Source organism: Rhinoraja longicauda, chromosome 7 (assembly GCF_053455715.1).
Source record: "Rhinoraja longicauda isolate Sanriku21f chromosome 7, sRhiLon1.1, whole genome shotgun sequence".
NCBI classification, from domain to species: Eukaryota; Metazoa; Chordata; class Chondrichthyes; order Rajiformes; family Arhynchobatidae; genus Rhinoraja; species Rhinoraja longicauda.
Genome location: NC_135959.1, coordinates 3,328,768 through 3,340,995, shown reverse-complemented (window position 1 = coordinate 3,340,995; position 12,228 = coordinate 3,328,768). Strand labels below are relative to the sequence as shown.

The 12,228-nt window shown below is 48.3% G+C and overlaps 1 protein-coding gene across 4 annotated transcripts in view; it reads left to right on the top strand.

The window, feature by feature from the left end:
* Nucleotides 1-12,228, top strand: part of gdpd5b (glycerophosphodiester phosphodiesterase domain containing 5b) — a 158,121-nt gene that overhangs the window by 69,103 nt on the left and 76,790 nt on the right. For all 4 annotated transcript variants that reach the window (XM_078401985.1, XM_078401983.1, XM_078401984.1 and 1 more), the window contains exon 2: nt 401-578. In XM_078401985.1, coding sequence (XP_078258111.1) covers nt 462-578 — 117 coding nt within the window. In that variant the 5' untranslated portion in view covers nt 401-461. The remainder of the gene's footprint in view (nt 1-400; nt 579-12,228) is intronic.

The following is a 12,228-nucleotide window of genomic DNA, read 5'->3' as shown; positions in this document are numbered from 1 at the left end:
ATGTTTCCTGCCTCTAACGTGTCCAACCCCTTAATAATCTTATACGTTTCGATAAGATCTCCTCTCATCCTTCTAAATTCCAATGTATCCTCTCATCCTTCTAAATTCCAGTGTACTGATTGAGAATGATCAGCCATGATCACATTGAATGGTGGTGCTGGCTCTTAAGGGCCGAATGGCCTACTCCTACACCTATTGTCTATTGTCTATTGATATCTCCAGAGATGCTGAAGAAGGGGCTCAACCCGAAACGTCACCCGTTCCTTCTCTCCGGAGATGCTGCCTGACCCGCTGAGTTACTCCAGCATTTTGTGTCTGTCTCCAATTTCAAACCAGCGTCTGCAGTTCTTTCCTGCACAGTTAGATTTGATGGTGTCGGGTTTTTGTCTCCTGTTCCCAGGTGCAGAGTGGTCTGATGGGTTGTTGAGGTCCACACCCCCCCCTACAGGGGTCGAGGGAGCATGGTGAAACACCAACCACTTCAGTACTACGAGCCGCAACTCTGCCTGTCCTTCCTCACGGGGATCTACGGTTGCCGCTGGAAGCGGTACCAGCGTTCCCACGACAGCACCACCAAGGTCAGTGGCTCCGTTCAGCTTCGCCTTTGAGGTACGGTCACAAGCTTTGCTTCGCATGCTCCGTGAGGCGGCGGTCACGGCAGCGCGGCGGTAGAGTCGCCGCCTTCCAGCGAAAGCAGCGCCGCAGACCCGGGTTCGATCCCGACCACGGGCGCTGTCTGTACGGAGTTTCGTACCTTCTCCCCGTGACCGCGTGGGTTTTCTCCAAGATCTGTGAAGAGGACTGTGAAACGCCCATTTAGAACTGAGATGAGGAAAGCTTTTTCAGTCAGGGAGTTGTGAATCTGTGGAATTCTCTGCCTCAAAAGGCAGTGGAGGCCAATTCTCTGAATGCATTCAAGAGAGAGCTAGATAGAGCTCTTAAAGATAGCGGAGTCAGGGGGTATGGTGAGAAGGCAGGAACGGGGTACTGATTGAGAATGATCAGCCATGATCACATTGAATGGCGGTGCTGGCTCGAAGGGCCGAATGGCCTCCTCCTGCACCTATTGTCTATTGTCTAAGAGGATGTTAGGAGGTCGCAGGGTGACCTGGACAGGTTGAGCGCTGTCTGTACGGAGTTTGTACGTTCTCCCGTGACCCTCATGGGATTTCCCCGAGATCTTCGGTTTCCTTCCACACTCCAAAGACGTGCAGGTTTGTAGGTTAATTGGCCTGGTATAAATGTAAAATTGTTCCTAGTTGGTGTAGGATAGCGTTAATGTGCAGGGATCGCTGGTCGGCGCGGTCCCGGTGGGCCGAGTGGACCTGTTTCCGCGCTGTATCTCTAAACTAAACTTATCATTGAGGTACAGTCACAAGCTTTGCTTTGCATGCTCTCCATTAGGGGCGGCACAGTGGTGCAGCGGTAGAGTTGCCACCTCGCAGCGCCAGAGATTCCACTGTCCGCTCTACAATTGTGGATGCAACCCAGACCATCGCACAAACAAACCAACCTTCCTTCCATTGACTCCATCTACACCTCACGCTGCCTCTGCAAGGCCAGCAGCATCATCAAGGACCAGTCTCACCCCGGTCTGAATGGTGTCAAGTTAGGAACAGGGGACGTACAACGAGATCTGGGTGTCATAGTGCATCAGTCACTGAAAGGAAGCATGCAGGTACAGCAGGCAGTGAAGAAAGCCAATGGAATGTTGGCCTTCATAACAAGAGGAGTTGAGTATAGGAGCAAAGAGGTCCTTCTGCAGTTGTACAGGGCCCTAGTGAGACCGCACCTGGAGTACTGTGTGCAGTTTTGGTCTCCAAATTTGAGGAAGGATATTCTTGCTATTGAGGGCGTGCAGCGTAGGTTTACTAGGTTAATTTCCGGAATGGCGGGACTGTCATAGGTTGAAAGACTGGAGCGACTAGGCTTGTATACACTGGAATTTAGAAGGATGAGAGGGGATCTTATCGAAACGTATAAGATTATTAAGGGGTTGGACACGTTAGAGGCAGGAAACATGTTCCCAATGTTGGGGGAGTCCAGAACAAGGGGCCACAGTTTAAGAATAATGGGTAGGCCATTTAGAACGGAGATGAGGAAAAACGTTTTCAGTCAGAGAATTGTGAATCTGCGGAATTCTCTGCCTCAGAAGGCAGTGGAGGCCAATTCTCTGAATGCTTTCAAGAGAGAGCTAGATAAAAACCCTTAAGGATAGCAGAGTCAGGGGGTATGGGGAGAAGGCAGGAACGGGGTACTGATTGAGAATGATCAGCCATGATCACATTGAATGGCGGTGCTGGCTCGAAGGGTCGAATGGCCTACTCCTGCATCTATTGTCTATTGTTTATTGTCTATTGTCGGGTCGTCCCCAGTGTACAGATTCACAGTTTAGTTTAGAGGTGCAGTGTTGAAACAGGCCCTTCAGCCCACTGTGTTCCTGTCTCCCCGCGATTACCCGCATACTAGTTCTTCCTGCACACTCGGGCCAATTTACAGAAGCCAATTAAAACGGTGAGAAAGATCAGCCATGATTGAATGGCAGAGTAGACTTGATGGGCCGAATGGCCTGATTCTTCTCCTATCACTTATGAACTTCTGAACACTGGTGCGTCACGGTGGCGCAGCGGCAGAGTTGCTGCCTTTCAGCACTTGCAGCGCCAGAGACCCGGGATCGATCCCGACTACGGGCGCTGTCTGTACGGAGTTTTTGAACGTTCTCCCCGTGGGTTTTCCCCGAGATCTTAGGCTTCCCTCCCGCGCTCCAAAGACGTGCAGGTTTGCAGGTTAATTGGCTTGGGTTTCTGCCCTTGGTATAAATGTAAATCGCCCCTAGTGTGTGCGGGATAGTGTTAGTGTGCGGGGATCGCTGGTCGGCGCGGACACGGTGGGGCCGCAGGGCCTGTTTCCGCGCTGTAATCTCTAAACCAAACTCTGACCAACGTGTCCCGGCTACACTAGTCCCGTGGGCCTGCGTTTGGCCCATATCCCTCTAAACCCGCCCTATCCTGTTTGTCTTCTTGCGAGCATTAGCAATTGATTAGGTCTCTGCCCTCAGTCAGTGTCGGTTCCCTGCTGTTCCCACAGCTGTGGCCTTCAGTCTCTGGTTTCAGCCAGTTGCTTAAAAATAATTAATCGTTGAACTTCCCTTGTGATGGGGTGAAGGAGAAATGGTGTGATGGAGGAGATAAACATGGAAACGTGGAAAATAGGTGCTGGAGTAGGCCATTCAGCCCCTCGAGCCAGCGCCACCATTCAATATGATCATGACTGATCATCCAAAATCACTATCCCGTTCCTGCTTCTTCCCTTGATTCCGTTCGCCCTAAGAGCTAAATCTAACTCTCTCTTGAAAACATCCGGTGAATTGGCCTCCACTGCCTTCTGTGGCAGAGAATTCGACAGATTCACAACTCTTTGGGTGAATTTTTTTTTCTTCATCTCAGTCCTAAATGGCCTCCCCTTTATTCTTAAACTGTGACACCCCCTTGCTGTAAAGTACTAGAATGGTGTCAGAGTATAGAAGGAGAAGGTCTCCTGGAGGAGGCAGGAACGGGGTAGTGATTGAGAATGATCAGCCATGATCACATTGAATGGCGGTGCTGGCTCGAAGGGCCGAATGGCCTCCTCCTGCACCTATTGTCTATTGTCTATTGTCCGTCCTGAAACGTCACCTATTAGACAATAGACAATAGGTGCAGGAGTAGGCCATTCGGCCCTTCGAGCCAGCACCGCCATTCAATGTGATCATGGCTGATCATTCTCAATCAGTACCCCGTTCCTGCTTTCTCCCCATACCCCCTGACTCCGCTATCCTTAAGAGCTCTATCTAGCTCTCTCTTGAATACATCCAGTGAATTGGCCTCCACTACCTTCTGTGGCAGAAAATTCCACAGATTCACAACTCTCTGGGTGAAAATGTTTTTCCTCATCTCAGTCCTAAATGGCCTACCCCTTATTCATAAACTGTGACCCCTGGTTCTGGATTCCCCCAATATCGGGAACTTTTTTCTGGCATCTATCCTGTCCAATCCCTTAAGAATTTTATATGTTTCTATAAGATCCTCTCTCATCCTTCTAAATTCCGGTGAATATAAGCCCAGTCGACCCATTCTTTCATCTTATGTCAGTCCCTCCATCCCGGGAATTAATCTGGTGAACCTACGCTGCACTCCCTCAATAGCAATAATGTTCTTCCTCAAATTAGGAGACCAAAACTGCACACCTCAGTCCTAAATGGCCTCCCCATTATTCTTAAACTGTGACCCCCCCTTGCTGTAAAGTACTAGAATGGTGTCGGAGTATAGAAGGAGAAGGTCTCCTGGAGAAGGCAGGAACGGGGTACTGATTGAGAATGATCAGCCATGATCACATTGAATGGCGGTGCTGGCTCGAAGGGCCGAATGGCCTCCTCCTGCACCTATTGTCTATTGTCCGTCCCGAAACGTCACCTATGCATTTTCACCAGAGATGCTGCCTGACCCAATGAGTTACTCCACCACTTTGTGTCTTTTTCTTTTGGAGGGATATGGATCACATGCACGCAGATGAGTTCAGTTTAGTTTATTGTCACGTGCAGCGAGGTAGAGTGAGAAGCTTTTGTTGTGTGCTAACCAGCCAGCGGAAAGGCGATCAATACATGATTACAATCGAGCCGTTTACAATAGTCAATAGTCAATTTATTTGTCACAAAGACATAAATGCGCAGTGAAATGAAAAATTACCCACTGTCCAACAATAAGACCAATAAAAGTAAGCAATAAAAAATAAGCAATAACACACACAATCATAATCACAATGTATATCACAATGTATAGATGAGATAATAGACATTAGGAGAGCTCCCCCTCCCCTCCCCCCACTCACCATCAACAACACCTCAGTCACATCTGTGGAGTCATTTAAGTTCCTTGGAACTATCATCTCCAGGGACCTTAAATGGGGGGCCACCATCGACTCCACAGTCCAAAAGGCCCAACAGAGGATGTACTTCCTGCGGCAACTGAAGAAACACAATCTGCCACAGGCAATGACGGTCCAATTCTATACTGCCATCGTAGAGTCCGTCCTCACCTTCTCCATCATGGTCTGGTTTGGCTCAGCCACCAAGCACGACATCCGGAGGCTGCAACGGATCGTTCGCACAGCTGAGAAGGTTGTTGGCTGCAACCTTCCCCCCCCCCCATTGACGAACTGTACACTGCAAGGCCCAGGAAGCGAGCGGGCAAGATCATCTCTGACCCCTCTCACCCTGGCCACAAACTCTTCGAAGCACTTCCCTCTGGAAGGCGACTCCGGACTGTCAAAGCCGCCACCACCGGACATAAAAACAGCTTTTGTTCCACGAGCAGCAGCTCTACTCAACAACTAAAAGTCTGTAGCCTCCTTTTGCTCTGGTATTTTATTTCATTCACATGGTTAAGCTATAATGTTTTATTCTTAATGTTTTATGCTTTAATCTTAATTGTTTACTGTATGTTCGTGTTGTTACTTGCGAGCGGAGCACCAAGTGACATTCCTTGTATGTGTACATGCTTGGCCAATAAAATTTATTCAATCCAATTCAATTCAATTCGGATTACTTTATCTTGGCATCATGTACAGCATGGGCAATGTGGGCCGAAGGGCCCGTTCCTGTACTGCACAGTTTAATGTTTTATGTTCTATTTACGTGTGGTTTTGACTGCACGCAAAACAAGTCAAATTGTATCTCAGTCCATGTTCCCACAGCATTGTATCTCAGTCCATGTTCATTGTATCTCAGTCCATGTTCCCACAGCAGCTGTTGCAATGTCCCAAAGTGTTATTACGACCCATTTGAGCATTTTTATGCAGCACAGTGGCGCAGCGTTAGAGTTGCTGCCTCACAGCGCCAGAGACCCGGGTTCCATCCTGACTACGGGTGCTGTCTGTGCTAAGTTTGTACGTTCTCCCAGTAACCTGCGTGGGTTTTCTCCGGGTGCTCCGGTTTCCTCCCACACTCCAAAGACGTCCAGGTTTGTAGGTCAATTGGATTCGGTAAAACTAGTAAATTGTCCCTAGTGTGCGTAGGATAGCGATAATGTACGAGAGTCACTGGTCGGCGATGACTTGGTGGGCAGAAGGGCCTGTTTCCGCGCTGTATCTCTAAACTATCTGGCGGCACGGTAGAGTTGCTGCCTTACAGTGAATGCAGCGCCGGAGACTCGGACTCAGTGAATGCAGCACCGGTCCCGACTACGGGCGCCGTCTGTACGGAGTTTGTACGTTCTCCCCGTGACCTGCGTGGGTTTTCTCCGAGATCTTCGGTTTCCTCCCACATTCCAAAGACGTACAGGTATGTAGGTTAATTGACTGGGTAAATGTAAAAATTGTCCCTAGTGTGTGTGGGATAGTGTTAATGTGCAGGGATCGCTGGGCGACGCGGACTCGGTGGGCCGAAGGGCCTGTTTCCGCTCTTTATCTCTAAACTGAGCTAACCTAAAGCATGTACAATTTGTACTTGTGTAGGAAGGAACTGCAGATGCTGGTTTAAACCGAAGTTAGCCACAAAGAGCTGGAGTTACTCAGTGGGACAAGCAGCATCTCTAGAGAAAAAGAATGGGCTACGTTTTGAGTCGAGACCCTTCTTCAGACGTCTTCTCTCCAGAGATGCTGCCTGTCCCGCTGAGTTACTCCAGCTTTTTTTTGTCGACAATTTGTACATAGCAAGCTCCCACAAAAAGCACACTGGGTCTTCATATGTACGCGGGAGGAATGTTTGACGGCACTGGGCCTGTACTTGCTGGAGTTTAAAAGGATGAGAGGGGATCTTATAGAGACGTATAAAATCATTAAAGGACTGGACAAGCTAGACGTAGAATAAAGGGGAGACCACATTTAAAACTTAGGTGAGAAGAAACTTTTCCCACCCAGAGAGTTGTGAATTTGTGGAATTCTCTGCCACAGAAGGCAGTGGAGGCCAATTCACTGGATGAATTTAAAAGAGAGTTAGATAGAGCTCTACTGGCTAGCGGAATCAAGGGATATGGGGAGAAGGCAGGCACGGGTTACTGATTGTGGATGATCAGCCATGATCACAATGAATGGCGGTGCTGGCTCGAAAGGCCAAATGGCCTCCTCCTGCACCTATTTTCTATGTTTCTATGATGAGGGGGGACCTCATTGAAACTTAGCGAATAGTGAAAGGCCTGGATAGAGTGGATGTGGAGAGGATGTTTCCAATAGTGGGAGAGTCTAGGACCAGAGGGCACAGCCTCAGAATAAAAGGACGTACCTTTGGAAAGGGGATGAGGAGGAATTTCTTTAGTCAGAGGGTGGTGAATCTGTGAGAATCCATTGCCACAGAAGGCTGTGGAGGCCAGGTCAGTGGATATTTTTAAAGCCGAGTTTGTTGTGTTTTTGTGCACTCCTCATAAGTTCATGTCATAGGAGTAGAATTAGGCCATTCAGCCCGTCGAGTCTACCCTGCCATCCGATCATGGCTGATCCATCTTTCCATCTCCACTCCACTCTCCTGCCTTCTACCTATAACATTTGATTCCATTCTCCTGCACTCTAAGTAATAAAGTCCTAGCCTCCCCGACCTCTCCATCTATCTCAGGCCCTCAAGTCCTAGCATCCTTGGCATCCTTCGGGGATATGGAATAAGTGTGGCCTCACTTCAACAGTTGCAGGTGAAGAAAAGTGCAGAGGTAAAAAAAAAAAAAGTGCAAGGTGTGCAATGAAGTAGGTTGGAAGAGTGGAACTAAACCTTTGTGGCACGGTGGCGCAGCGGTAAAGTTGCTGTCTCACAGCGCCAGAGACCCGGGATCAATAAGTAGTATAAGAAAATAACTGCAGATGCTGGTACAAATCGAAGGTATTTATTCACAAAATGTTGGAGTAACTCAACAGGTCAGGCAGCATCTCAGGAGAGAAGGAATGGGTGACGTTTCGGGTCGAGACCCTTCTTCAGTCTGAAGAAGGGTCTCGACCCGAAACGTCACCCATTCCTTCTCTCCTGAGATGCTGCCTGACCTGCTGAGAAGGGTCTCGACCCGAAACGTCACCCATTCCTTCTCTCCTGAGATGCTGCCTGACCTGCTGAGTTACTCCAGCATTTTGTGAATAAATACCCAGGATCAATAATGTCTACGGGTGCTGTCTGTGTAGAGTTTGCACACTCGTAGGGCTAACGGAATCAAGGGGTACGGGGAGAAAGCAGGAAGGGGTTACTGATTCTGGATGATCAGCCCTGATCATATTGAATGGCGGTGCTGGCTCGAAGGGCCGAATGGCCTACTCCTGCACCTATTTTCTATGTTTCTATGTTCTCCCTGAGTTTTCTCCGGCGTTCCAGTTTCCTCCCACATTCCAAATACATGCAGGTTTGTAGGTTAATTGGCTTCAGTGTAAATTTTGAACGCTGGTCGGCGCGGACTCAGTGGGCCGAAGGGCCTGTTTCCACGCTGTATCTCTAAAGTAAACTAAACTAAACCAAACCTTTGCAGTTCCTCTGAAACATACTTTAAGGTGAGAGGGAAAAGATTTAATAGGAACCTGAGGGGTAACTTTTTCACACAAAGGGTGGTGGGTGTATGGAACGAGCTGCCGGAGGAGGTAGTTGAGGCTGGGACTATCGCAACGTTAGACAGGTACATGGATAGGACAGGTTTAGAGGGATACTACACACCGCTCTCTCTCATCTGGACAGCCAGGGGGGCTATGTGAGGATGCTGTTCATTGACTTTAGTTCAGCATTCAACACAATAGTCCCCAGCAGACTGGTTGAGAAGCTGCTGGAACTGGGGCTTAGCACCCCTCTGTGTGCCTGGGTCCTGGACTTTCTCACTGCCAGGCCCCAAGTGGTCAGGATGGGGGAACACACATCTAGCTCCCTCACCCTGAACATAGGATCCCCCCAGGGCTGCGTCCTTAGCCCCCTACTGTACTCCCTGTACACACATGACTGTAGGGCCAGGTTCAGCTCCAACTCCATCATCAAGTTTGCTGATGACACTGTGGTGGTGGGCCGGATCTCCAACAACGATGAGAAGGCCTACCGGGAGGAGGTGGCTGATCTGGCACTCTGGTGTCAGGACAATAGCCTCCTCTTGAATGTCACTAAAACAAAGGAGCTGATTGTGGACTTCAGAAGGGCTAAACATCCAAGGACGTACACGCCACTGGAGATAAATGGGTCTATTGCGGATAGGGTGAGCAGTTTCAAATACTTGGGAGTCCGCATCGCAGAGGATCTGACGTGGGCAACGCACATTGCCGCACTGGTGGGTAAGGCTAAGCAGCGCCTTTACCACCTTAGACAACTGAGGAAATTCAGAGTGTCGCTGAGGATCCTTCATTGCTTCTACTCTGGGGCTGTAGAGAGCATCCTGTCCGGCAACATTACAGTCTGGTTTGGGAACAGCTCTGCCCAGGACAGGATGGCCCTGCAGAGAGTAGTGCGTTCGGCAGAACGCACCATGGGAACTACACTCGTCCCCCTGCAGGACCTATACATCAGGAGGTGCAGATCCAGAGCAAGCAAGATCATGAGGGACCCCTGCCACCCCAGTAACGGACTGTTCCAGATGCTACGGTCAGGCAAACGCCTCCGCTGTCACGCTGTGAAAACGGAGAGGATGAGACGGAGCTTCTTCCCACAGGCCATCAGGACTGTCAACTTTGATAACCCCAGAGACTAAATTTTTGTCGACACTTTTTGTGCTATGTTTAGTAACTTATTAACTTTATTTATATGCTGTAACTGTAATTCTTTTTGTGCACAACCCGCAGGCATTGCCACTTTCATTTCACTGCACATCGAGTATGTGTATGTGACAAATAAATTTGACTTGACTTGACTTGACTTGAAATGCAGGCAGGTGGGACAATAGACAATAGACAATAGACAATAGGTGCAGGAGTAGGCCATTCAGCCCTTCGAGCCAGCACCGCCATTCAATGCGATCATGGCTGATCACTATCAATCAGTACCCCGTTCCTGCCTTCTCCCCATACCCCCTCACTCCGCTATCCTTAAGAGCTCTATCCAGCTCTCTCTTGAAAGCATCCAACGAACTGGCCTCCACTGCCTTCTGAGGCAGAGAATTCCACACCTTCACCACCCTCTGACTGAAAAAGTTCTTCCTCATCTCCGTTCTAAATGGCCTACCCCTTATTCTCAAACTGTGGCCCCTTGTTCTGGACTCCCCCAACATTGGGAACATGTTATCTGCCTCTAATGTGTCCAATCCCCTAATTATCTTATATGTTTCAATAAGATCCCCCCTCATCCTTCTAAATTCCAGTGTATACAAGCCCAATCGCTCCAGCCTTTCAACATACGACAGTCCCGCCATTCCGGGAATTAATCTAGTGAACCTACGCTGCACGCCCTCCATAGCAAGAATATCCTTCCTCAAATTTGGAGACCAAAACTGCACACAGTACTCCAGGTGCGGTCTCACCAGGGCCCGGTACAACTGTAGAAGGACCTCTTTGCTCCTATACTCAACTCCTCTTGTTACGAAGGCCAACATTCCATTGGCTTTCTTCACTGCCTGCTGAACCTGCATGCTTCCTTTCATTGACTGATGCACTAGGACACCCAGATCTCGTTGAACTCCCCCTCCTCCTAACTTGACACCATTCAGATAATAATCTGCCTTTCTATTCTTACTTCCAAAGTGAATAACCTCACACTTATCTACATTAAACTGCATCTGCCATGTATCCGCCCACTCACACAACCTGTCCAGGTCACCCTGCAGCCTTATTGCATCTTCCTCACAATTCACACTACCCCCCAACTTAGTATCATCTGCAAATTTGCTAATGGTACTTTTAATCCCTCCGTCTAAGTCATTAATGTATATCGTAAATAGCTGGGGTCCCAGCACCGAACCTTGTGGTACCCCGCTGGTCACTGCCTGCCATTCCGAAAGGGACCCATTTATCCCCACTCTTTGCTTTCTGTCTGTTAACCAATTTTCTATCCATGTCAGTACCCTACCCCCAATACCATGTGCCCTAATTTTGCCCACTAATCTCCTATGTGGGACCTTGTCGAAGGCTTTCTGAAAGTCGAGGTACACCACATCCACTGACTCTTCCTTGTCAATTTTCCTAGTTACATCCTCAAAAAATTCCAGTAGATTTGTCAAGCATGATTTCCCCTTCGTAAATCCATGCTGACTCGGAACGATCCCGTTACTGCTATCCAAATGCTCAGCAATTTCGTCTTTTATAATTGACTCCAGCATTTTCCCCACCACTGATGTCAGACTAACTGGTCTATAATTACCCGTTTTCTCTCTCCCTCCTTTCTTAAAAAGTGGGATAACATTTGCTATCCTCCAATCCACAGGAACTGATCCTGAATCTATAGAACATTGAAAAATGATCTCCAATGCTTCCACTATTTCTAGAGCCACCTCCTTAAGTACTCTGGGATGCAGACCATCAGGCCCTGGGGATTTATCAGCCTTCAGTCCCATCAGTCTACCCAAAACCATTTCCTGCCTAATGTGGATTTCCTTCAGTTCCTCCATCACCCTAGGTTCTCCAGCCCCTAGAACATTTGGGAGATTGTGTGTATCTTCCTCAGTGAAGACAGATCCAAAGTAACGGTTTAACTCGTCTGCCATTTCTTTGTTCCCCATAATAAATTCCCCTGCTTCTGTCTTCAAGGGACCCACATTTGCCTTGACTATTTTTTTCCTCTTCACGTACCTAAAAAAACTTTTGCTATCCTCCTTTATATTATTGGCTAGTTTACCCTCGTACCTCATCTTTTCTCCTCGTATTGCCTTTTTAGTTAACTTTTGTTGCTCTTTAAAAGAGTCCCAATCCTCTGTCTTCCCACTCTTCTTTGCTATGTTATACTTCCTCTCCTTAATTTTTATGCTGTCCCTGACTTCCCTTGTCAGCCACAGGTGTCTCTTACTCCCCTTAGAGTCTTTCCACCTCTTTGGAATAAATTGATCCTGCAACCTCTGCATTATTCCCAGGAATACCTGCCATTGCTGTTCTACCGTCTTCCCTGCTAGGGCCTCCTTCCAATCAATTTTGGCCAGCTCCCGCCTCATGCCTCTGTAATCCCCTTTGCTATACTGTAATACCGACACTTCCGATTTTCCCTTCTGCCTTTCCATTTGCAGAGTAAAACTTATCATGTTGTGATCACTGCCTCCTAATGGCTCTTTTACCTCTAGTCCCTTTATCAGATCAGGATCATTACACAACACTAAATCCAGAATTGCCTTC